Source organism: Trichoplax adhaerens, genomic scaffold (assembly GCF_000150275.1).
Source record: "Trichoplax adhaerens TRIADscaffold_19 genomic scaffold, whole genome shotgun sequence".
In the NCBI taxonomy this organism is placed as follows: Eukaryota; Metazoa; Placozoa; class Uniplacotomia; order Trichoplacea; family Trichoplacidae; genus Trichoplax; species Trichoplax adhaerens.
Genome location: NW_002060961.1, coordinates 858,099 through 884,243, shown reverse-complemented (window position 1 = coordinate 884,243; position 26,145 = coordinate 858,099). Strand labels below are relative to the sequence as shown.

General features: G+C 34.5%; 3 protein-coding genes across 3 annotated transcripts; 2 read left to right on the top strand and 1 right to left on the bottom strand.

Moving 5' to 3' along the window:
* Positions 1 to 2,613: 2,613 nt before the first annotated feature.
* Positions 2,614 to 5,023, top strand: TRIADDRAFT_31828 (uncharacterized protein; the record flags this gene model as incomplete). Its single annotated transcript, XM_002116970.1, has 12 exons — positions 2,614 to 2,809; positions 2,928 to 2,999; positions 3,162 to 3,206; positions 3,294 to 3,361; positions 3,436 to 3,493; positions 3,588 to 3,653; positions 3,733 to 3,849; positions 4,026 to 4,167; positions 4,286 to 4,352; positions 4,455 to 4,519; positions 4,676 to 4,784; positions 4,895 to 5,023. Coding segments are annotated over 12 exons (1,134 nt in total), but the record flags the coding sequence as incomplete, so codon positions are not given.
* Positions 5,024 to 7,966: 2,943 nt separating this feature from the next.
* Positions 7,967 to 11,059, top strand: TRIADDRAFT_60996 (uncharacterized protein; the record flags this gene model as incomplete). The annotated part of the gene is made up of 2 exons (XM_002116969.1): positions 7,967 to 8,278; positions 9,983 to 11,059. 2 exons carry the CDS (start codon positions 7,967 to 7,969, stop codon positions 11,057 to 11,059), a joined length of 1,389 nt encoding a protein of 462 aa, XP_002117005.1.
* Positions 11,060 to 11,814: 755 nt separating this feature from the next.
* TRIADDRAFT_31851 (uncharacterized protein) lies at positions 11,815 to 13,241 on the bottom strand (the record flags this gene model as incomplete). Its single annotated transcript, XM_002116908.1, has 7 exons — positions 11,815 to 11,947; positions 12,064 to 12,218; positions 12,328 to 12,440; positions 12,575 to 12,672; positions 12,762 to 12,905; positions 13,010 to 13,065; positions 13,167 to 13,241. 7 exons carry the CDS (start codon positions 13,239 to 13,241, stop codon positions 11,815 to 11,817), a joined length of 774 nt encoding a protein of 257 aa, XP_002116944.1.
* Between the last annotated feature and the right edge of the window lie 12,904 nt (positions 13,242 to 26,145).

The following is a 26,145-nucleotide window of genomic DNA, read 5'->3' as shown; positions in this document are numbered from 1 at the left end:
AATTCCATAGCTATTGCTTACGCCTGCAGAGATTGAACTGTTGTACATTAAAATCGCATTGCCCTTATTGCATACAACATCCACGCCAGCTGAGATTCATTCCATACTTTTAGTTGTACTTCTTGTGTACAGATCTATTCCATGTTATCCGCATCACTATTCTCGCAAGACTGCTGCAATCAACCATCATCATCCACTCTACCTATTCCATTCTCTCCGTCAAGGGCCATCTTGATTTTTTACGCCTTGTCCTCTCATTCCTTTACAATTTTTTACAAGAGATGGCTATTCTTATTGCTTTCCCCTCCTTCTTATTGATGCACTTGCATTGAATGTTGATCTACAGTAAATTGCCTATACAATACCCATGCAAACTTGGCGATTTCCATTCAATTTTCTTTCTCTTTCGTCACATTTTCCTGTATTTTATACCCTATTTTCTATGAATTAACCGATAGCGGTCTCTATCGTAATAATCCATCTTCAAAATAGGAAAAAAAAATGAAATTTCCAAGGAGAATGATGGATCTGCTAATCGTCCCATGATTGCCTTCAATGCATGCTATTGCAACTCGGTTGGATACGTAGAATTGAGTTTGCCCTCCATTTTTTTTTTTTATCGTCAATATCGGTTAGATTGGAGCACAATTCCATCAGCCAGTATCTCTTTTAAATCTATACTATAATGATGATGTGATTTCCTGATTTATTGCAGTCAAAAACAATTTACAACTTTCAAAAAATAAAATGTCCGTGTTCCCAATCGTAAGGGCAAGGTTGGATGACAGTGACAAAAGTAGACAAACTAAGAGATGAACAGTAAAAAGAAATGGACGCTGACCTTGAAGTATTCTATTCTAGTTTTCGTATAGGCAATCGCCTGCAATGTGACCATTAAAATAGCGATCGACTCTACCCGTAAACTATTCTACTCTAGCATTCGATTCCAAAATCACCTAGACAGTATTCTGCGGTTAGGACAAAGGTAGACGAACTAAGATCAAATGATGAGAAAGGGTTAAATAAATACACGCTAGTCTTGAAGCATTCTACGCTAGTTTTCGTTTAGGCAATCGCTTGGAATGAGACCATTAAAATAGCGATCGACTCTACCCGTAAACTATTCTACTCTAGCATTCGATTCCAAAATCACCTAGACAGTATTCTGCGGTTAGGACAAAGGTAGACGAACTAAGATCAAATGATGAGAAAGGGTCAAATAAATACACGCTAGTCTTGAAGCATTCTACCTTAGCTTTCGTTCAGGCAATCGCTTGGAATGAGATGATATGTATCGTAGTCTCAAAGCATTCAACTTTCATATTCGATTATCGTTGAAAATCGCATAAGCAATGTTCTATGAAAGTAGATAAATTAACATCAGATGATTTAAATAAGCGATTACAGCTCTTATAATTTCCTACTCAAACGTTGGATTAGATGAACCAAAATAACAGGATGAGCATTGAAATAAATGGATGCTACTCTCTGAAAAATAGTCCACGTTAGCAATCGATTGGAAAATCGCTCAGGCCATGTTGCTACGACAATGGTGCAAGTGGACACACTACTAAGATGATGAAAATAACGATTGTGTGAAGCAAATTGAGATGAACATGAAACAATCCATAGATGCTACTCTTAAAGTATTCTACTTTGGCAATCGATTTGAAAATCATACAGGCAATATTCTACGACAATAGTGAAATAGACAAACAAAGATGAGATGATATTAAAAATAAAGAAATACTGTCCATTCTGCCCTTAAAATGGTCCACTCTAGTAACCGATTCGATAATCATGCAGGCAATATTCTATGACAAGGATAAATGTAGACAAAGTAAGATGAGATGATTAAACTAATAAATAGTGTCGATGCTACTTTTAAAATATCCCACTCGGTACACGTATTATACGTGAATGATGAAAGTAGACAAACTAAGATGAAATGATTAGTCATAAAATAAATAGATGCTAGTATCATTACGATAGCATCCAATTAAAAAATCACACAAGCCAGATTTGATAACTAAAAAGTGAAAGTAGATCGACTCAAATGGAATGATTAAATAAACACATGCTACCCTCAAAAAGTTCCAATCGACTATTCGATTGGAAACAACAACGATGAAAGTCGATAAATTATGATGAAATAATTAAGATATACACATGCTACTTTTAAAAGGTTCCACTTTACTATTCCATCGAAAAATGAAATTGTTTCTACATTGGATACAGTAATACAATTTCAACTCTTTCTTATCATGATTACAGTACAAGAAAAGATCGATTATTTAACCGATAAATTAGACCAAAATGTCGGATTGGATGGTTCACGAGATGAACAAGACCCTACCGGAAAAAATAAACGTGATCGTACTGGTAAGTTCAACTTATAAACTACAACATAGTGGACTGATTTTCCTTTCTTACTTACATTTCAATATTATTAATGACCGCTCATAGATTATCACTGTAACGAAATAGTGATACATGTATGAACTAAAATGAAGATCACTTCAATATGTTCAAGTTCTCATTTTTTTTTTTCTATTGATTTTATTCTTCATTTTGGATTGATACAATGATAATGCCGGGTACAAAGGCATTATTGCATCTTCTTCTGTCCTAACCCATATGAAATCAACGTATAAGGGAAAAGTTAGTCAGGCTATTACAAATCTAAAAGCTGGTAATAATCAATTAGAATGTAAAAGGGAAAAGATCTTTCTTGGACATCGAGATGGTATATGGGAAGTCAAGTGTACAGACTATGCTAATAATGCTATCCTTGGAACTGCATCAGCAGGTTATTGACTAAGGATAAATAACTTCGATGGATAACAATGTAGATTAATTGAATCTATTCCTTTTATTTCTGTCAATTCTATCAATTAATCAATATAATTACTTTGAATATACTGTAGATCATACAGCTTGTATATGGGATATAGAAAGTGGTCAACGTCTTATTCAATATCAAGGCCACGAAGGATCTGGTAATTTCTCCTCATCAATATCATATAATATTGCCACGATGGTTGTTGTCGTTTTGATGACTATCATGAAAGTTGCTCAACTACCGTACTAGTAAAATAATAGGGAAACAGTCATTTTATTGATATCTAAATTGGACTTGATATTTAACTTCTTTTTCCTAGTTAATTCTATTCGTTTCCATGAGAACGAACCATTAGTGTGTACAGGTAAAATTTCAATCTGGATAGGATAATGACCATGCTTACGGTAGTATTCAATATCCTCTTGCTCACGCTACTTTCTATCTTTAATAGGATCTGGTGATTCATCTGCTCATATTTGGAGAATCAACCTAGGCAATTTTCACGACTTCATCTCTACAGTAAGCTGAAAAGTTCGCTTGATTTGATATTACTGTATAGTAATTTATCGTTGATCTACTTTCCTATTTTCAAGGGAAATTTAAATACAGATGAAGATCTAATGAATAATAACTATGAAGGTACGCAAATCCGTCCGTCATAATTTACTTTTCCCTCAATTAACAAAAGATTGATTAGGTAATTGCTATACTTGTTCTTAAGTAATTCGATCATCTCTCAATTTAGGTTCAGCCGATTCCAGCAGTGGTTATGTTATTAGAAACTCTATATTGCAACTCCGCGATCATAGTGGTAAATAGCGACAGTTTAGAATAGATATCAATCCAATATCAATTTATTCCTAAATTGCACATATGATACAAAATTGTAGGTGTGGTTACGACGGCAGATTGGCTACTAGATGGTGATCAAATTGTAACTGCATCTTGGGATAGAACGGCAAAGTTATGGGATGTTCATACCGGTATGGTTATTCAAACGTTGACAGGTAAGAATGATAAAAGACGATTTTACTATTGATCATTTCATGATGTTATTTATTATAGACATTTCATGCTTTTCTTCGGTAAATAAGCCTTGCAATTAGTAAGGTATATTCCTATCTGAGCGATTTTAAATCGTCATTCACTCATCCTTGATATAATACTCAATAATATCGGACAGGACACGAAGAAGATATTACTTATGCAGCTACACATCCCACTCAAAATCTCTTGGTTACATCATCAAAAGATACAACATTTCGATTATGGGATTTCAGAAGCTCTTCTATTCATTCAGTGAATGTTTTTCAAGGCCATTCCAAGTATGTGTTGTTAATGTAATTTAATTATCAATGACTACGCATAGTTGAGTTCTCGAACATTCCAGTGGCCTATACTATCAATATGATTAAATTAATATTTTAATTTGTTTCTTTACAGCACGGTTACTTCCTGTGTATTTGCCAAAGATAAAATTGTTAGCGGCAGCGATGATCGTACAGTTAAGGTATCTAGTTAGCTGCTTTTATTCTATGTATTGTAAGAATATGCAAGTATTTCGCAAGTGTAAGTAGCAAAAGAAGTAACAAATAGTCTTCTCTCCTTATAGGTATGGGATTTAAAAAACATGCGATCACCATCCGCAACTATGAGATTAGATTCTGCTGTTAATAAGTACGTTAAAATAATAGCTTCCATTATTACAAATGAACATATACCATTTTATGATATCATGGCCTCTTTATTAATTGTTGATGTCACACTGCTAGCGATATCAATTTTATTTAATGTACTATGTCATCTAATATACATTCTATTTTATTACAATAGACTTTCAGTTTCAAATAACGTTATTGCCATTCCACACGATAATCGTCATATACGATTATACGACCTAAATGGCAATCGCATAGCTCGCCTTCCACGCAGCAATGGTCAAGTATGTTCTAATGCTATACTTTTTAATAGGATACGCTTCTATTATCTGACTGCGTCTTTATCTTCTTATGTAGTATTAAGGTAGTTTTTCTATATCATCTCTACCCATAGGGTCATAAACGGATGGTATGTTGTACAGCTTGGTGCGAAGATGACAATGCGCCCTGTAATCTATTTTCTGCAGGCTTTGACCGCAAAGTTATTGGCTGGAATATCGATATGCAAAACGGCAACTCATGATTTTAAATATATATCACCATGAATATTATTTAGCAATGCTTCATTCTTGATTTTCTTTACTCAACAGATTTAAAATAATACCCAAAAATTTTTTTGCTACTGCAAGCTCTGAAATAGAATTGAATTTTTTTGAACGCTGTGATTGTAATAATTGCTCTTGCTGCTTAGTAAGAAAGCAAAGCATGCAAACAGAGAAAGAGTTACGCGTAGATGATAACACTGAATGAAAATATCCCATTTTAAAAAGGTACGAGGACAATAACCTTGGGCCCTTTAGCCTAAAATTTCATTATTGTTTTCTTTCTTGAAATATTATACAGTTAGTGAATTACAATAACGGTTGATCGAGTAACTAATAAGGTATTGCAAAGGTTAATGTATTGCTGTAACTATAAGGTGAGAAATGGTGGAAAAAATTGCAATTGTTCTTTTATTTTACTCTGTGCCTTTCATTTTAAAGGCACATATTTGTACAATTTTGCTACGGTACTTGTACTGTATATGTCAATTCTACCTAGACGGAGAAACCTATAACAATTAGGTACATTTCTAGTGTATAGCAAGTATCTGATTTTACTAGTTTAAAAATTAAGATGCATATAATGAAGTAATAAAAGGAAATAGCCCACCTAGTGGCAGGTAATGTGATCAATAAATGGACTGTGTATTGAAACTTTACTGTCTATGCAATGATGATATCATGGAATTGTAATGAGCTAGACGGTTGATATGCAGCAAGATAAACTCCATCATGGCTTCCTGTGACGATATTCTTGACTCTGAACTATTCGGTCATCACCTCATGATTGACAGAGTAAAATGGTTTCTAGCTCTCAATCGATTTACGTTCTCGATACATCAAGAAATGTAGGGTCTGCTTCAAAATGCTTCACTATTGATTTAGGGGCTGCATCATAGGCCTTGATGCCTGCAATATATTAAAAAAGCAACGTCTACAATCGTCCTTGACATTGCAAGACTATACTATAATATGATATCAACAACTCTATTTATAAGTAAGTGGCGCCATGAACTATTCGATATACTGTATGCTATATATCGAGTAATCCATGGTAGTACTTCAAGAATCGCCAAACCAGCACACCACTCCATTTTGAAGATAGGATTCTTCTCTTTCGAACCTTTTTTCAGTTCTCCTTCGATAGAACCTTTCTCATTTACTCAGATTGTTCGCTAATAGCGATATTTATTCTTAAATCTTGGGGTATTCATTGACTCGCTATATATATACAATATTTAACTCGAGTACGTATAAAAATGGAATACCTAAGACTGGACCGAATCTCTCCACTTAAAAGCGAGTTTCTTTCCACTTTTGAATATTCTCTCAGTCTTTTTATCGTACTACACCTTCAATAAACATATGCAATAGTTCCTTCTTTCCCTTTTTAGTATCCATCCATCCATATTTCGATGATGCGATAGAGTACAGTATAAAAATGGAATATCTAAGACTGGACCGAATCTCTCCACTTGAAAGCGAGTTTCTTTCCACTTTTGAATACTCTCTCAGTCTTTTTATCGTATTATACCTTCAATAAACATATGCAATACTTCCTTCTTTCTCTTTTTTAGTATCCATCCATCCATATTTCGATGATGCGATAGAGTACAGTATAAAAATGGAATACCGAAGACTGGACCGAATCTCTCCACTTGAAAGCGAGTTTCTTTCCACTTTTGAATACTCTCTCAGTCTTTTTATCGTATTATACCTTCAATAAACTTATGCAATAGTTCCTTCTTTCTCTTTTTTAGTATCCATCCATCGATACTTCGATGATGCGATAGAGTACAGTATAAAAATGGAATACCTAAGACTGGACCGAATCTCTCCACTTAAAAGCGAGTTTCTTTCCACTTTTGAAAGCTCTCTCAGTCTTTTTATGGTACTATACCTTCAATAAACATATGCAATAGTTCCTTCTTTCCCTTTTTTAGTATCCATCCATCCATATTTCGATGATGCGATAGAGTACAGTACAAAAATGGAATACCTAAGACTGGACCGAATCTCTCCACTTAAAAGCGAGTTTCTTTCCACTTTTGAATACTCTCTCAGTCTTTTTATCGTACTATACCTTCAATAAACATATGCAATAGTTCCTTCTTTCCCTTTTTTAGTATCCATCCATCCATATTTCGATGATGCGATAGAGTACAGTACAAAAATGGAATACCTAAGACTGGACCGAATCTCTCCACTTGAAAGCGAGTTTCTTTCCACTTTTGAATACTCTCTCAGTCTTTTTATCGTACTATACCTTCAATAAACATATGCAATAGTTCCTTCTTTCCCTTTTTTAGTATCCATCCATCCATATTTCGATGATGCGATAGAGTACAGTACAAAAATGGAATACCTAAGACTGGACCGAATCTCTCCACTTGAAAGCGAGTTTCTTTCCACTTTGAATACTCTCTCAGTCTTTTTATGGTATTATACCTTCAATAAACATACTGTATGCAATGGTTCCTTCTTTCCCTTTTTTAGTATCCATCCATCCATATTTCGATGATGCGATAGAGTACAGTACAAAAATGGAATACCTAAGACTGGACCGAATCTCTTCACTTAAAAGCGAGTTTCTTTCCACTTTTGAATACTCTCTCAGTCTTTTTATGGTATTATATCTTCAATAAACTTATGCAATGGTTCCTTCTTTCCCTTTTTTAGTATCCATCCATCCATATTTTCGATGATGCGATGGCTGATGCGGTCTCCATGATTACCGGCAAGAGCGGAAGACAATACTATATAGTGCGCAATACAGTAGAGCAGAGCAACAGCACTAGACTGGACTTGCAACTTGTCATTGGAAATGAATATGGATTTCTGTGACGTACAGTGTACAGTAGTTGGTACTGTACGGGAGCAGAGGGATAACCACTCTAGCGTTGCTGCATTCACAGGACGTTGCCATGGCGGATGGTGATGAAGATTGCGATCAAGTGGAGCAAGAAAATGAACTTTCTGCCTTAACTTCGATCTATGATTTAGATACATTCCAGCCACACGATGAAACGGCAAATCAATTAGGAGGAATACTGTATGCGATGGTTAATATCCCACCGTCATTTCAAGTGATCGTTGAAAGAAGCCAAGATCAAGTGCAAACTTACGCCATTAGCTACCTGCCCGCCATTTGCCTGGAATTCACTTTGCCAAAGTGTTATCCTAGCCTCCGGCCACCTACATTTACAATATCTTGTTGCTGGCTTAATAAATTTCAGGTTTGTGTCTGTGAGTTGAATAGTCCTACAGTGATCCAATCAATTGAACACACGAAAGATCTTATGCAATGGCTTGTCTTGAACTGAATGTCATGACTGTCTCTTCAAGCTTCATTTGGATGCAATCGAGCTTGAAGTTGCCTCAGATATGGGGAAATAGCAATGATCATGATCAATAGGGTAGTCGAACGGAAAATTACTTTATGATCTAGCATAATGTTTAGACTAATAGTGCTAATGAGTACATAATAGATGAATTAGGCTAATCCTAGTCTGACCAACTCCACCTTAGTTAATCAATCAAATTGTATTATTATACGAGTACTTCAACTTGATTGTCTCATTGACTATTTCATATTGTACTAGCCCTCAACCATCTATATTACACTATCTTGCTGTTGGCTTAATTAATTGCAGGTCTGTACTCATTAATTGCATGAATAATGTTAGAGTCATCCAACTAATATAGTGCACTAAAGCGTCATACAATATCCTGTTTTAACATTATTGTAATGACTGCCTCTTCCCATTCTACTGGATGCAATCGAACTTGCAGTTACATCCGGAGGATATACTCGTATGAATGATCAACAAGGGCAGTCAAACTGAAGAAAACTTTAAGATCATTGTGCAAGTAGTTGGGCTAATGATGCTAATAGAGACATAACAGATGAGATATACTAATCCTAATCTTACCAACTTCCCCCAGTCAATTAATTAAATTGTATTATAGTTAAACTTGATTATCACATCGACTATTCTATATTAGCTTGTAATCATTTATTGCATATTGCAATATCTTGTTGCTGGCTTCATAAATTACAAGCCTGTATCCATTAATTGATTGAATAATGTTGGAGTTATCCAATTAATATAGTCCATTAAGAATGCCATGTAAAGCTCTGCCTTAAGCTTAAGATGATGACTGTCTCCTCAAACTCCGCTGGATGCAATCAGACATAGAGAAATAGGAATGACCAACAGGGGTAGTCAAATGGAAAAATACTTTATGATCTAGTATTACGATTTATCAATTAATTTGTTTTGGAGCATTATCGTAGTTATTCAACAAAATTATGCCAATATATGCGTATACACAACAGACTATTTAAAGTATTCCAAGGACTGTATATTATAGACATCTACACCATGCAATCAATTAATCAATTAAATAAATTAGGCTATATTTAAGCTTTGTTATTTCATAGCCTACTATACTAGTTCATGAATAATCTTATAGAAGCAAGAAGTCTCAATAGCAATTAAGTAGACTGTATTATGGCTAAGATTGATTAATAGATTATCTTATAGAAGAAAGAAAAATTTCGATTGGTCAGCTAGAAGTAATTTGAATAAGAAATAATAATCAAGCGTATAAGTAGTAGTCGTAAAGCTTTATCACAGTGATTCAATAAAATTACGGTAAGCAAACTCAATACGGTCCTTCCTCTTAATGCAGAAGACCTGCTCTTCGGTTAGCACCAACACTACAGTATTTAAATATCGGCATAAGCCATAGCAAATCTACTATACAGTACATTTATCTTAGCCTCAACTCATCGCAATGGTTGTATAACTTTATCACAGTTCGTGAGATATGCACATACATTATGTAAGGGTAGAATGGAAATGAGCTACAGTATCTTAACCTTATTGCTGAAATGCAACACTAAACTATATCTTCTTCTTTATGATCTACTTTAGCTCTCGCTTCTTTGCGAACATTTGGATCAAATATGGGAGGACAACACAGGCTGCGTTGTCCTATTCGATTGGTTTCAATTTCTAACCGATGAAGCAATCGATAAATTAGGCATTTTACAATCAGTATGCTTACACTTAAAGAGTAAAAAAAGTGCTACTACCTCACAAGAAGAAGATCTATCCGATCCAGTACGAGTCGTTGATCCACGTGTTGTACAAGAAATACCATCGCTAAATATGATCATGGAAAGGATTATTACGTTTAATGAACAAACTATCGATAGAAATTTCATCAACGGCTATCATGCTTGTAATATATGTTTCGATGAAAAATCTGGCGCCGATTGTGTCCAATTGCAACCTTGTCAACATGTTCATTGCAAAGATTGTGTCAGTAATTACATCACGGTCATGATTGATGATGGTAAAGTCAATCCCATCGCCTGCCCAAGTCAAGAGTGTTCCTCTCAAATATTACCATTAATGATTCAACGACTCGTTAGTAATGAATATTACGAGAGATATGAACAACTACAACTACGCTCTGCTCTAGAGACTATGTCTGATGTTGTCTACTGCCCTAGATTATCCTGTCAAACGGCCGTTTTAGTAGAGAAAAATAGCCTTTTAGGACGCTGTCCTGGCTGCCAATATGCATTTTGCATTAAATGTCAACGAGCCTATCATGGCGTCGTGCCATGTACACTCAGTCCTAAAGATGCACGCGAATTATGCGAGCGCTACATGAACGGTAATGCTGAAGAACGCCTTGAAATGGTCAAACTCTATGGTGAGCAAAAGTTACACAAAGTTATAGAGCAAATTCAAAGCGAAGACTGGCTACAAAAAAATAGCAAACGATGCCCAAGATGTAGAGCTGATATCGAAAAGAAAGATGGTTGTAATAAAATGCATTGTGTTATATGTCATGGTAACTTTTGCTGGATTTGTCTACAAAAACTAGATAAACATAGACCATATATTCATTTTTCTAATCCCAGTAGCCGATGCTTCAACAAGTTATTTGACGGAATTGTTCAACATGATGACAGCGACGATGATGATGAATTTTGGTAACCCAAGTTAATATGTTATCTAACATAAAATTAAGTAATAATTTTAAGCAAAATGACAATCTATTTTTAAATGCCTTTTTTTATTCAATATTAAATTGACATAAATATGTATCTATCCAAATGACAAAATAATTTTATAAACAAGTCCAAATGTGATATGAAAACAGAAGAATACGATAATATCTATGCTTCTACAAGAGTGCAAAATAATATTCAAGACATTGTAAATATTGTTACTATGCAGTAGCGCGGTTATTTATTAAGATAGCAAAAATACGTCATTAAAAAGATTCTCATACTTATATCAAACCTCGTATATTTTGAGTGACAAAGTTGTGACAAAATATACAAATAACATAGTAGTTGCCTATTAAATACTACTATGAAGGTAAAATAAATATAGACACAAATGTGTATATCTACAGATACATCGATATAGAACGAATAGATACTACGTATGCAAGCCAATGTCTTAAAATTTCTATAATAATACATCTACTCTAACTAGGTTGCTTAGCAAGATATTCTATATAATACAAAAAGTGAGTTTTATGCTTCAGTACAACCCTTAGCCAACTCAAAAGGGTAATATCTAAATACTCGTAAAATATGACTTAAGCTAACTTTTACAGCCACCGATATTTGTGCGTGTGTCATCTTGCTAATACAATTCCTTAAAATTGCATGTAACTATATGAATATCTCGGAAACTTCGTGATACGGTATATAAAAATACGACAAATACTATCTAAGAGACTATGTTTGCGCACTGCCATAAGTTCCTGCAGGTGGTTTATACAAATTAGGTAAAACCATCACTTGCATACGATTAAAAGCGTAACATCGAGCATTAGCGTTTTTCCAAGTATTTTCACGTCGAGGACCCTCACTGTCAATGCAAATAAAAACGCTGTAGTACGAATATATTTTTACTACCCATCAGCACGTAGTACTGTACTTATGAAATCAAAGGAGCATATTAAAAATAGACAACATAGGAATTACCTTCTCATTGTTTCTAATGCTCGTTCAAAATATTTCTTCTCAAGATTATGTTCATTCCTCAATAACAAACATTGTTCTAATGTAACTGACATAGACGTACGATCTTTACCACTTTTACAACAAGTTAATCTTCCGCCATCTAGTCTACGACAAATCTATATTGCAGATATACAATAAAATCAACGTGGTTAAAACTCGCATAGCAAGTATCAATGGCACTATAATGAACAAGCCCATTAGGTAATAAAGACAGATATTTTGTACCTCTTCACTTTGAATCAATATTCCGATGTTCTTATTTGCTTTCTTTTGTATAATTTCTTCCAATTTCTGTAAGGATTCACTCAAAGATGGAGAGTAGCTACTTTTGCTAGTTCCTACAGAATTATCAAAGAAAAAGACAGTATATTAGCGTACGTATGCTATGGCATCTGTCTAAAACATCGAAACTGATGGCAACCATCACCATTTCTCTCTTTTTTCGACATATTTATCATACTTATGTACGAACTTGTATTAGGATGCATTGTCCTATATTGCTCAAAATAAGCTTTGAATCGTTTAAAACTCCAATCATTGATAGCATCTTGCAAAGCGACTTGTCCAAGTCTAGTAATGATAACAGATAAACTAGATTAGGGCATTACATTATAACCATAGGTAGTTGCAGAATAAAATTTTGAGCTTGAACATCAAACCTTTCAGCAATTGTGGCCTGCTCATTAATACCAACAGTAAATAGAACTGGAACAACTTTAATTAATTTTCTTCCCGTTTGCAAAGGCTCAGGCAATTCAGAAAAGGCCTTCTCCTCTAGTTCAATATTGACAATTAAGTGGGTCCTACAAGTAATATGAGAATACCTTAGTTGAAAATGGCAAATACACAGTACTGTGCAAATATCAGATTCGTAATTAGTATCATAAAAAAATAAGTAACGCTTTACCTTGAACCGCTAATGCTAGGTATTGGCGAAGGTTGATCACCTTTTGCACGGTTTATCTGCAATAAGCAATTAGAAATAAAAGAATTGTAATGAGATAATTCCCAATCTTTTCAATTAACCAATTCATTGCGTCAAATATTATTGCCTATTGTATTACCTTAAAGGAAACATTCTTACAATCTCGGACACCAATCCACATGTCTTCAAGCATGCCAGTCTCGTCACCTATCATGCCAAAGAAGAAACTCAGCATTTTCAACCTAAAAATAATGATTACGATACAAGCCGCATATACTGTATAATGTATATATATATACGAGTACATCTAACCATAGTTGCTAAGAAGGCTTTCGAATGATGCCAAAAATCCGATCGTCATTATTTGATCAAAATATTTCGGATTATAAATATTCTCGTACATGATTTTATAATAGAATGATGCAACAAGAGCTGAGACCTAGACCGTGGTTAAACAAAAGAAAAAAATTGACATTTTAAATGCATAATGTCGACTATTTCTTACGTATAAGTAACATTAACCACGTACAACTTGCGAAAACACAATATCACGACGTCTACGAATATTCTTCAAACTTTCAATCTTGGAATTTTCGTCCTATAAAGTATAAATAATTCGATTTCTGTTCATGCAATATGGACAGTATTAATTTCGTTTCAACTAGTATTTTAACTTTACGATATAATTACCTTCATCCTAGCAAAAGTAGTGGCGTCAATAATGTGAGAAACACTTTCCTTTACTTGTTCCTCTAATTGTAAAATTGAATCTTTTTCATCTGTTACTAATATACAAGAAAGCAGTATTTCATAAGAAGATTAATTATAGATAAATGAAAATAGTTGATTTTTACTTAACGTTATAAGTACGTACATGGTTGATTAGGTTTAAAGTTATAAATTTTAGAAGATAGTGATGACAGTACATCTTCAGGTCCATAATGATTAACTTGTGAGCTATTTGGCTGCATAGCAGTAAAATATTGCAAATTTGCTTCCATCCATTCCCAATCTATTAAATCAGGGATGTTGGCAATTAGGCAAGAATGTTTCAGTAATCATTTGTAATGATATATTTTACTTTACCAGTAGCTTACCGTTATCTTGAGCAATTACTTTACGTGTAAAGTCGAAATTTTTCAATAGATCTTTGGTTGACTGTAGTACTTTTTGGCAATTTTTATATTCAGTTAACAGCGATTGCACAATCTTATTGTTGTATATGTTCATCAAATAGCGAGTCTTTAATGGATCATATGAAATAAATTCTTGCGTTAATATGATCAGTAAAATGTTCAAAACTACTATTTATAAGATTCAGCCTAGTCGATAAATAATAATCAATTCAAACGTACGCTATCCGCTACGTTATTCCATGTAGACTCAATATCTTTCGGTGATTTTGCACTTTTAAGCAAACTGTAGTGAAAGTATAAAGCATAAGCATTACACAAGTTTCATTTTAATTTTGAGATTTAACATACTGTACTTACGTTTTTAATTTATTTAGATTTTCAGTAAATCTAAAATATATTGTCCTCGTGGTTGCTAAATAATATACGAAATAAGTGATATTAGCATATTTAATGATAAATACTGTAGCTACGACAATTTCTGGCACCTTTTAATTCTCTTGCTGAGTACTCCTCATTTATATGATCTTCAGTTTGTGATCTATGGATAAATTGTAACGTGATTGACATGCTCAATTATAGTTATACGCACATTTAGGAAAAACAATACATTTAATTTTACTAACTTGGTAGAATCTCTCAATGACAGTTGTCGCAATTGCTTGTAAAGTCCACCGTTTTTGAATTTCATTGAATGCGCCGCAGCAGCACCAACAGTAGTGACGCTATAATGGTGCTCTGAAATATTAATTAGCAGAAACTCATTATAGGTTATCAATAATAAAGATTGACTATGATGCCGCGTATATTGTAAGGAGGGAAAGAAACTAACCGTCATCAAATGGATCTAAAATAGCAATTCCTTGTATATGTAGGTTCGTGGGTATAAACTGGTACTTTTGTTCCATCTTATATTTACTCGGTTTAAAGTACGGATCTAAGAAATGCGTTTTATTGATCAATTTAAGTTTGCTATAGAATTTCCAACATTGACATCTTACTGACCAGTAAATTTCTTAATTTCTTGTAAGCTCTCTTCATATTCAGTGCATAAATCAACATGTTCCTGTATAACTTTATATCGAATGGTTTCCCAATTTGATTGCATCTGCTCGTACGTAGAGATGATGGTTATAAAATAAATTGCGATAAAAAGACTTTCCAAAACTGCAGATACACAAGGATAACTCTACTTACTGCACCAAGCCTGCTAAATTCTTCTATAGATAGTTTTTCAGCAGCTATATATATATTGCTAGCATAACAAGTGAATAATGAAAACAAGCTCCGACCGGACGGTAAAAATTAATGCAATATAGCAAATAGATAGCAGACAGTTATATAACTTACAGTAACTGCTGTGGAACTAAAAAAGAAATCTTTGTTTCTCCCATCATTTCCTTTACTCTCATGCATTTTACTTCATCCCCTACTTCATCACTAGAATATGTAACAGCATCACAGAGCATATATAAGGACAAATGTAAGTGTATACTAAAAAATTTACACATGACACACTTGCCCTTAATAAAACTTACGCAACAGGGAATCTATAATTCTTTGCACATAAATTTGCACAGCTTTTCCTACAGTTAAGAGACACGTTATATTATTCACGATACATTTTAGTTAGCGGTACTATAACGAGTACGTTTTATGCATACGTTAAAAAGTCATGTTTGAAAGGTCGAATCGGTCGAATGTCTGGAAATCTTACTGGCATTTCAGGCGCAATAGAAGCCTATTGAAATAGTATAACTTGCTTACTTTTTTAAATCCAATAATTATGCCATGAATGATATTTATAACATGTCAGTTACCTCATCAGTAGAAAGGCTTGGTGTTGATCCTCCATCGTGTAGCTGACGTATTGAAAAATGTAATTTTAGAATATTGACGAAATCTATCGTATTGAATTGAAATCTAATTTCTACAGCTCTATACTACCTTAGGTACAATATTAATAGTACCCACAAGACCTGGCCGATCCTGAGGCCTAGTAAGGTTAACAAATTGATAATAATACAATATTAAACTATGTAATCAATGGACAGCAATTTCGAATCTACTCACTTAATTTTAAAAACAATTTTTTGATTTAAGGCCTGTATTATTTCTTGCATTTGACATGTTGCGAAGCCACCTACATTTTTCTATCAACAAGAATCAGGTCAACAAGCTATTCTCTTTACTACCTATTGGTAGGTATTTTATCGTAGTCTATTACCAACAAAATACTTACAGTGCCCTCCTTCCGATTTTGTACAATAAATAACGTGAATTTCAACTCTGTTGATGGCTTGATAGACATTTCCGTAAAATTTAAGCAGGCACTTGTTAAATAGAATGGCTCATAGCTATCCTGTAATTTACGATACGAAATATATTTAGTTTGCAAAAATGGCTACTTTCTGTTTACTCTTAACAATTTGAAAGACTCATAGATACTCATGATAAGAGCTAATCGTACGTAGTAAAGTGACATAACTCATACTCTGTAAATTCATTGCTATTGAATCAATATTGTATCTTATGGTAACTAAAATAAAAATTTTAACGTCGTTATTTTTTAAAAACGTAATAGACTGCGAACGATAGCTAATTTACTCTTTAAATCAGGCATCGTACTTTAGTATAAGTACAAGAGTCACCAGGTGCAATTGATGAAACCTTACAACTCATCTACTCTTTAAATGAGGCATTGTACTTTAGCATGAGAGTCATCAAGCGCAACTAATAAAAGCTCTATACCTCATCTACTCTTTAGTTCAGACATCATATTTTACTATAAGTAGTCAAAAATTATCTGATGGTCTATATCTATAACTAAGCCACTCGTTCAATCAGGTATCATACTTTAGTAAAAACAATCAAGAGTCTTCAGATAGCATTTATAAATTCACTAAAACTAATCTCTCCTTTAAATCAGGCATCATACTTTGATATAAACGACCAAAAGGTAACCAATGCAATTTTTTAATACACTAGAACTAATCTGCTCTTTAAACAAGGTATCATACTTTGGCGTAAATATTAATAGCTATCAGATACAATTTATAGGGCTCAAAAATTCATTCTATATGTCGATCTATCATAGATGGTGCTATCGTCGCAATCCTACCTCGCAAATCTCAGTTTGACAATGCTCCAGCCAAAATATATGCTTATTTGCAGTAAGAATACTTAATGATATATATGTACTTGGAGGCGAATTGAAAGAACTTGTAGCTAATGAACATTCTGCAACATGATAGAAGATTGTAATGATATTATAACATTGCGAGAAGTGTTTGGCTATATTGAAAGGTATTGTACCAATTAATATTTCGATCCCATGAATATCACCTAGAGGAAAATTGCGGATATTGATGATTACTTTACATTGTTTGAACAAGTCATCAAAATCAATGTCTATTATTACAAAATTGAATGCAGTTAACATTGACATACCAAAGTCGGAATTTTTATCCCCTGAATTAGGATATAACGAAACAGGCTATGATGGAATAATAAGCGAGTTAGAACGGGGGGTACTTCAATATGAAGTCAGTACTTAGGCAAACATTGTTTTTATACAATAATAATCGAAAATTGTCTAAATTATGCCATTGGATTCAAAAAGTACTACAATAAATGGCGTTGTACCTTCATCGATTTTCGTACGTCTTCTAGTTCAGTGCGTAATGATAGTACACGATTCCTTAAACCTGCATAACTTAAGATGTGGCAATTTTCGTAAAGTAAATAACTTTGCGATACGAATTGTAAATCACAAGGACTGAAGAATCACTACGATGTCTTATTCCAGTATACATATGTTCTGAGTTGAACAGGTATAATAACGCTTATGATCACACGTTTATGGGCTGTATCATTTAAAGATATCTACCTAGCAGTTTCAATGGCACTTATCCACGATCGGTATTCCTCTCCTGATATTGCTGCTAAGCAAACTGGTCTGGTTTCATCACCACCAAAACCTGAAGGAAAATAGAATATTTAATGTTCCAGCATTGATAACATAAAGTCAGAGAAATACAGTAACCCTTGTAGAGATGATAAATAGAAAGCAATGTAAAAGCTATTAAAGTACGAATAGTACTCACGTAGATTAAAAGTAAATTCTTTATCAACACTTAGACACTCTTCAACTTTACAAGTTTCTAATATAAAGCATCCTAACGGCGTTGAATCCTAATCAATAACAATCAAGCATATAAGTAAGTAAATGCGTTTAACATCATTATAAATCTCATTTTCCTTTCATTCTGTCACAAGATGACGTCAAAAAGGATTGATTGTATTTTAATAAAAGTATCCATTCTTCTTCAATCACGCGTAGGTGACAGGAGAAATGTAGATAACCTTTCTATAATTGTAATTAGAACTGAATCAGGGTTACCAATCTACAAAGGCTTTAGGAAAATACCGCAAGTGGGTAGTATAAACTCAGTTTGTCCATAATAAAATTATAATGATAAAAATAAATGCAATGATCTTTTAATCCTTCTTATGTATACATCATTGCATCCAGATAAACTTGGCCAATGCAAGCAGAACAATAACGATAATACTCGCATTCATAAGCGGCTTGTTTACACCTCACTAGCCGCACTTTCGCTTCTTACTGTTTGTTGCGATTATTCCTGCTATACAGATTTTACTAATGCATATGTTATTCTTGAGAATTAATTACTTGAAAATGTTGAAGCCGACATATTGATCAATAAGTTAATACGACAATAGCAGTACTTCATCCCACTCTCCATTGCCAGCTAGAATACAATTTTATGATTCATTTCATTTCCGATCAATGGCACGCCAATAATTATTTATTCTATTGCATTTTTCCTTGTCAGCTAATTAAAATTTCTTACTTTTACGCAATTTATTTTACTTTCAACATCTGCGTTACTCTTAACAGACTACGGTAGTATTTAGAAGCTGAAGCTGTGATAATGATGAAAAGTTATACTCGTATATAATATGGGTATGCTAGTAACGTTAATTCAATCTCATTATTTCTTGCCAGCTATTATGCAATGTTCCAACCTATGGGTAATTCTACTAAAGGAAGACTATTCCAAGACAGCTGAAACTACATATCAATCAAATAAGAAGATAATGAATAAATTCAATCCCATTCTCTTCCTTGCCAACTAGTCATACAATGTTTTGATTCATTGAACTACCAAAGTATGGGTAATTCTACAGTAAAAAGACTAACCCTTTGTCCTAATTTCAGCTAATAACAGTAGTTCTGTGTCAGGGAATATACTATAGTGATGATATTAGAACTGTATATCTTAGTAAGTGTTGATTAAACCCTTGACAGCTAAAATTGTCATGTCGATCAATAACCAGATGACGGCATGAATTCCAATTCTATGCTTCATTACCAGTTAGGAATTAGAGGATAGCGTATTTCAACTGATTTCCAATTTCTGCACAATGCAAGAAAGACTATCCTCCCTTTGATAGCTAAAATGGTCATATAGTTCCAAGCAGTATCAAAATCATCATGTTTATTCAAATGAAATTCTGTATTACACGCTAGTATAGAATGTTTCGATTCATTCTACTTTCAGCCTATACGTAATTCTCCAAAGACTACTATTTCGCTGTTGGCTTACGAGATTAATCCAGTACTACGATAACAAACATTCATTAAATCCAGTACTCATTGTCAGATAGTATATTTCTAATTTGATGATTTAATTTATACGTTATTCTGAAAAGACTATTATCGTATAAGATTTGTATATCGATCATGAAGACAACATAACCCGCATTCATTTATGTCTACTCTTCTCTAGCCAGATTGGCAATTATGAGGTGATATACTCATTTTACTTTAACCAATACGTGATCTATTAAAGACTACCATATGAAGCTGCTCCCTTAATTGTGGATACATACAACAGTAGTCTACGTTCATTCAATCTCTAGTCTTTCTTACCAGCTGATTTATTTCAATCTTTAAGTAATCCCAGAAAGGCTATAACATGAAACTACTTTAAGTTTGTACTTTGCTGCTATTTGCTAAATTCGTCTATAACTTGTTCTTGGTAGTTTAAACTGCTATATCAATGAAGAGGACAAGACATTCACTCGATAGCAATCTTTCTTCACAGCTGGTGCACAACCTTCTCAATATTTTACTTCAAATCGACGCATCATTCTAGACAGGCTACTACTTGAACTTACTACACCGTACATCGATCACTACTATGACAGCAACAATAATAAACAATTATTCAGTTCTTTGTCAACATCACTGATGTATTCTATTCTATTATTTACAACTAGAACAACATATTGTATTATAAAATTTTCAATGGCATCCTTGAATCTTTATTCTCGTTATCACCATTCGATCAGTTATCGATGGAGATCAGATTGAGATTTAAAATAGTAATTTTAATTCAAGCCTCTAATCTAATCAATAGTAGTGTTCTCCTTATGTCATTGATTAAGACAACAATAGCTACCAATAGATTCCCAATTGAATAAACAATACTATCTAACCGTAGGCTTTCAATCGCTATTGTCGATGAATAATAGAGATTAAAGGCAAGCATGGGTTCATGGATAGAAGGGATTCAAATTATGATGATTCATCCATCACTGACAGTCGAAAAACTTTGGGTTACTACATTGTGTTGTGCTCAATGTCTTTGCCATTACTTACAAATGCATTGACCGGCTGACTAAAATCATTGAATTAAAGAATAATGTCAACATCACAACAACAACCATGACTTTATCCAGTAGATCCATAGTCAAGGAGTAGCGTGTAAAAGCGGAAGTCACTAGCGAAGATGGTTCGGATGGACTGTGTAAACAAGTTGATTTGTAGCACCGCCCACATAACAACGATGATTTCGCCAAATGATGTTATGGCGGTCTTCCATTTGACATTGAGATCAAAACATAACCAAAGTAGTGACCAAAGTTATCAACTTGTAGAGTATTGGAGCTTGATGAAAGCGTAGGCATTTACTGTAAGTTTTAGCTATTGAATCATTATGCAATAGTAGGCTATTCTCTAATAGCAGTCATTCCAATCTAAAAATTGAAGCCATCCTTATCCTAGTTCGCTTATAGAGTCATGCAGCCTTTCCAAAGTAGTGGGCAATGAATTTTATAGCTGTCCCAACATTTTTGAATGATAGAGTACATGTATTCCAAAACACCTCATTCCTCATTGCCAGTTTGTAGAGTTATTGAGCCTCTATGCAAGTCTTCTCTGATTCTACTCGTCTGTAGCCATTGTATCATTCTCGGATGTTAGACTAGTTGTAGCAAGAGTTATTGCAGGCTGCTAGTAGGATAAGTCATTCCTTCGTTCTCGAATTAGAAAGTCTTTAACATCGTATTGAAATTGTTCTCTAATGAAGAATATTCCCTGAACAACTGTTATCACAGTCTATTTTTAGTGTCATGGAGGTTTTGTAATGGCATCGTACTTGTAAACATTATCCTCTAATGACAGAATATTGCCGAGTAACTGTCATTAATAAGCATGATTCTGCAATTGTGTCATATTTCCTAATAACTATTCTTAGTGTGATTGAAGAATAACTGAATCCTTCCTGAAAGGGTTACCAATCCTATTCCAAGCTATGAGCATTTGTGCACAATATTCTGCAACTATCATCAGTATGATTGTAGAGTAGGTTAAGACTTTTTCTGAAAGGATTACGTATCACGATGACATATTGACCGCCATTCCTTATGTAAAAGCTGAACGGAGTAGGCATCTTGCACTTGTAAACATTATTTTTGAATGGAAGAATAGTCCCTAGTAGCCATCATGATCATTAGTGTGATTGTAGAGTAACTTCAAACTTTGTGAAAGGAATACCAATTGTACTTGTAAACACAATTACATCATGGCAGAATATTGCCTAGTAACTCTCATTAGTATGATTGTAGAATAAGTTAAGACTTTTACAAAGGAATACGAATGGCATTGGTAGCCATTGCATTTATAAACATACGAGTAATTGTGTCGTAGTAGAATATTTGCATAGTCAATATCATCAGCTTGATGTAGAGAGAGTAATTAAGGCCTTTTGTGAAGGCAGTTGGTATTTTATTTGTAAACATGGATATATTATTTTATTAATGAAGAAAATTCCCAGACTACTGTCTAGCGTCATGAAGCTTTTCTGAACTTAGTAGGCATGATCTTTGTCAACACTATCGCGTTGACTGCTGGAAAAGTGGGTGAGCATGCTATTGGCAATCGTATGAGAGTAGTCTCCTGTAATGGATTAAATTATCGGTTTATGCTCATCTCTAGCTATACGTTAGTAATTAACTTTTGTCAATGGTAGAGCAAGCATAAAGTTGATTGTCAACATTTTTTCCAATCTTCAAAGCCAAGCTATTCCTGCTACGTAAGTCCATGTTTAAACAGTCATTGAATCGTTACACAAGGCGTTGCCATCAACATGGGTTGTCCATTGTCAACAATATTTCCTTTCCTAATGGTTATTCCCATTTTGAGAGTTGTTGGCATTGGTTTGGCTGTCAATAGCAAGTCCATTTCGTTGGCGAAAGCCAAACTATTGCATTTAGGATTATAAAAGTTCATTTTTCCATTGTACAGTCATTCCATTTTTCCTAACGCAAGGCCATCGCCGTTATATTGAGCTGTTACCTCAAAATACTTGGTATCCAAGCTAGTAGTCAATTTTATTTTCAATCCAGCGTGAGAATATTCTTGTAGTAGGAAAAGTCCGATCATAGCAGGATCATCTGAATGAGCTTTTATCAAAGTGTTTGCAATCAAACTGATTTCTACTCTGGTCCACTTGTCTCATATTGACATGATGGCCTGTCCCATGAAGGCGAGACGTTTCTCGTCAGTAGGAAAGTCGATGATGAAATTAACATAGCAAAATACTTTCTATCAAGCTCCTATCGAAGCGTATACTACTGTAGTAAAATAGGATGGCATTTCCTTCAAGACGAGATCTTCTCGACACTTGGAAAGTCGATAATGAAATGACAGAGTCTATCAATTTTTCTCATCAAGCTTCTATCGAAGCGTATAATATTAAATAGGATAGCATTTTGTTCAAGGCGAGAGACTGTTCTCGTCGATCTATAATGTTAAGGCAAAGACGACTTAAGGAATATGGTTACCGTTAAACTGCAATTTTTGATCCCTTTCCTCTGATAAGGTAAGAGTAAGGGATAATATTCTGTCTCGAGTAGTCTATGGTGAAGACTATTCTCGTCGTCGTCCCTAACAAGATCAAGGATGACATTCTACCGTCGCTGGAGTTTTCTTCAACTTGTTGGCATTAAACTCCTATCGACACTGTTAAGACATTATAGCTTTCCTTGTAGGAAAGCTATAATGTCGTCACTCAGCATGTTGATGATGATATTGTACAAGAAGCAGTAAGTCAATTAATCTCCTCATTCAGGAGAATAGGATTGTGACCGCGGAAGAAGTCCTTACTCTTCATTGTGCAGTTAGTTAATATTTCTCCAACCCATCCAAATAGGCTTATACTATTTCATCTTAACCTAGCCATTCTCATCCTGCCCGTTGTTAGGGAAATAGATGTTGTACTATGTTGTCTAGCTCATTATAATTCATTCATTCATTTGGGTTAATTAATACAGTATAGAATAGAAAATAAAAAATTGTTGGAAAATAACACAAAGGTGACGAATAATCCCACGCTTTCTGTCGTTGATAATTAACCACCTCCATGGAAATAGAAGGCTAGCCAGCTGAGAATCGATTGCATTGGACAGAATAGATCACCATCTTGTCTATCGACCCATGCAAATCAAAATGATGATGGCCTGGATCGCTATGGTTTGAAATTGCCAAGCGATCCATGGCCATGCACAACATTCAAAAGGATACTAATAAAATTGACAACCATTGCAATTAGCCTTGACAACTTTCTGTTCAATCCTCGTACAAGAGAATGGAAACCAAGTCAAAATCAATCTAGCATGAAATCAGAGTGATTGGATAGCGAGATGGAAACTGATTCCATCATCATCATCACTTTGCTAGGCATGGATGGAAAATGTTTTCATTTTGAAAGTAGTGATGAGTCGATGGAGCCAGTTTCCTCCCCCCCAAATAAACCAATAAAAAATGATAAGTGAAAAGATGGAATAAAATGTTCAAATTGAATACAGTTCTCTATTGGATAGAGGACGAAATCGCTTTTAAAAAAAAGGGAGAAAGAGGACGATTGATTTCATGTCTTATATCATGCTAAGCTATCTTACAATACTTTAAGAGTATCGAAGGAGGATGCAGGATTCAACGGAGATGGACATGGATGATTGGTGTTGAAAATAAAAATCACTATACTATACATTTATCGCCATGTTCTTACCCGTTTGGTGGATCGAAAATACAGTAGGATATTGCCTTTAAGTCGAAATAATCGTTCAATAAAACCTATGATAGAAAATAGAATAACTCATCATCAGGATGGATAAATCAATAACAGACGAAAATGGAACATAGTAGTCAAAATAAGAAGAGATTGTAAGATAGCAATCATGACCATGGATCATGGGCTATTTTAAATAATAATAAGACAGAGATAGTCATCATCAGCATGAGTAAAATGAAGGAGGAAAACATAAAATACTGTACAGTGTACAGTAGAAGAAAGCGCCATTAGAGCAGAAGGAGGATACTGTCTTAAAAAAAAAGCATGAAAGAAAGAAATATCGCCATCATTAGGATGAGCAAAATGCTAGACAGGAGAATGCTGTTAAGAAAGTATTCAACGCCATCATCCAAGTAAGGCAAATACTCGCTAGGGAGGCAGCAGGGATAAAGAAGGCGTGAAAAGAAATTGAAATTGCCATCTTTAGACTGAGTAACTTACTGTACTTTACAAGGAAGATACTAATCATGGAAACGCCATCATCCAAGCAACAAAATACGACGCAGGGAGGCTAGGGTAGAAAGGCAGCAAGCAAGAAAGGAAAATGGCCATCATCATGGCGAATAAAAATACTGCCTAATCATGTCAAGAAAAGCGTGCAAACACCATCATCATAGCGAATAAGATTGGAGAGAAGATGGTCGAGAAAGTATGAAGATGCCATCATCATAGCGAATAAGATGGGAGAGAAGATGGCTAAGAAAGTATGAAGATGCCATCATCATAGCGAATAAGATGGGAGAGAAGATGGCTAAGAAAGTATGAAGATACTATCATCAGGGAGAGGGAATTACATACACGAGAGAAGGCGATCAAGAAAGCATGAAAACGCCATCATCAGGACGAATTATACAGTACAAGAGAGAAGATGGTGAAGAAAGCATGAAAACGCCATCATCAGGACGAATTATACAGTACAAGAGAGAAGATGGTCAAGAAAGCATGAAAACGCTATCGTTAGGGAAAACAAACTACAAGAAAAGACGATCAAGAAAGCATGAAAGCGCCATCGTCAGGGCGAAAATAAAATAGGAGAGAGGGAAAAGACTGTCAAGAAAGCATGAAAACGCCATGATGAAGGTCAATAAGCTAGGAGAAAGACTGTCAAGAAAGTGTGAAAACGCCATCATTACACCCAAAATGAAAGAGACAGGAGAAAGCAGTTGATGAAAGCAAGAGATCAACACCGCCACCATCATCCACATCAACAAAATAACACCGCAAAATACAGGACAAGAAAAAAGAACATCCATCACACAAGTTAAAAGAGTAAGAAGATACAATGAAAGCCATTAGTGGGACAAAGATCCAATAGCATCAACGACGGAAAGAGAAAAAAAACTACAAGACAGTAGCTAGGCACTCTTTTCATGCCATTTTGTACTGTCTAGTAGTTGGATCTTTGTGACAGTCTACTCAAGCGGGGAAAGCCATGATTGAAACGATTGCTAAGGAATCCACAGTGGTCTTGCTCAACCATAACTCAGCTTGCGAAAAGAAAAAACAAGCAGTAGAACAAGCGACAACATGATTGCCGAAC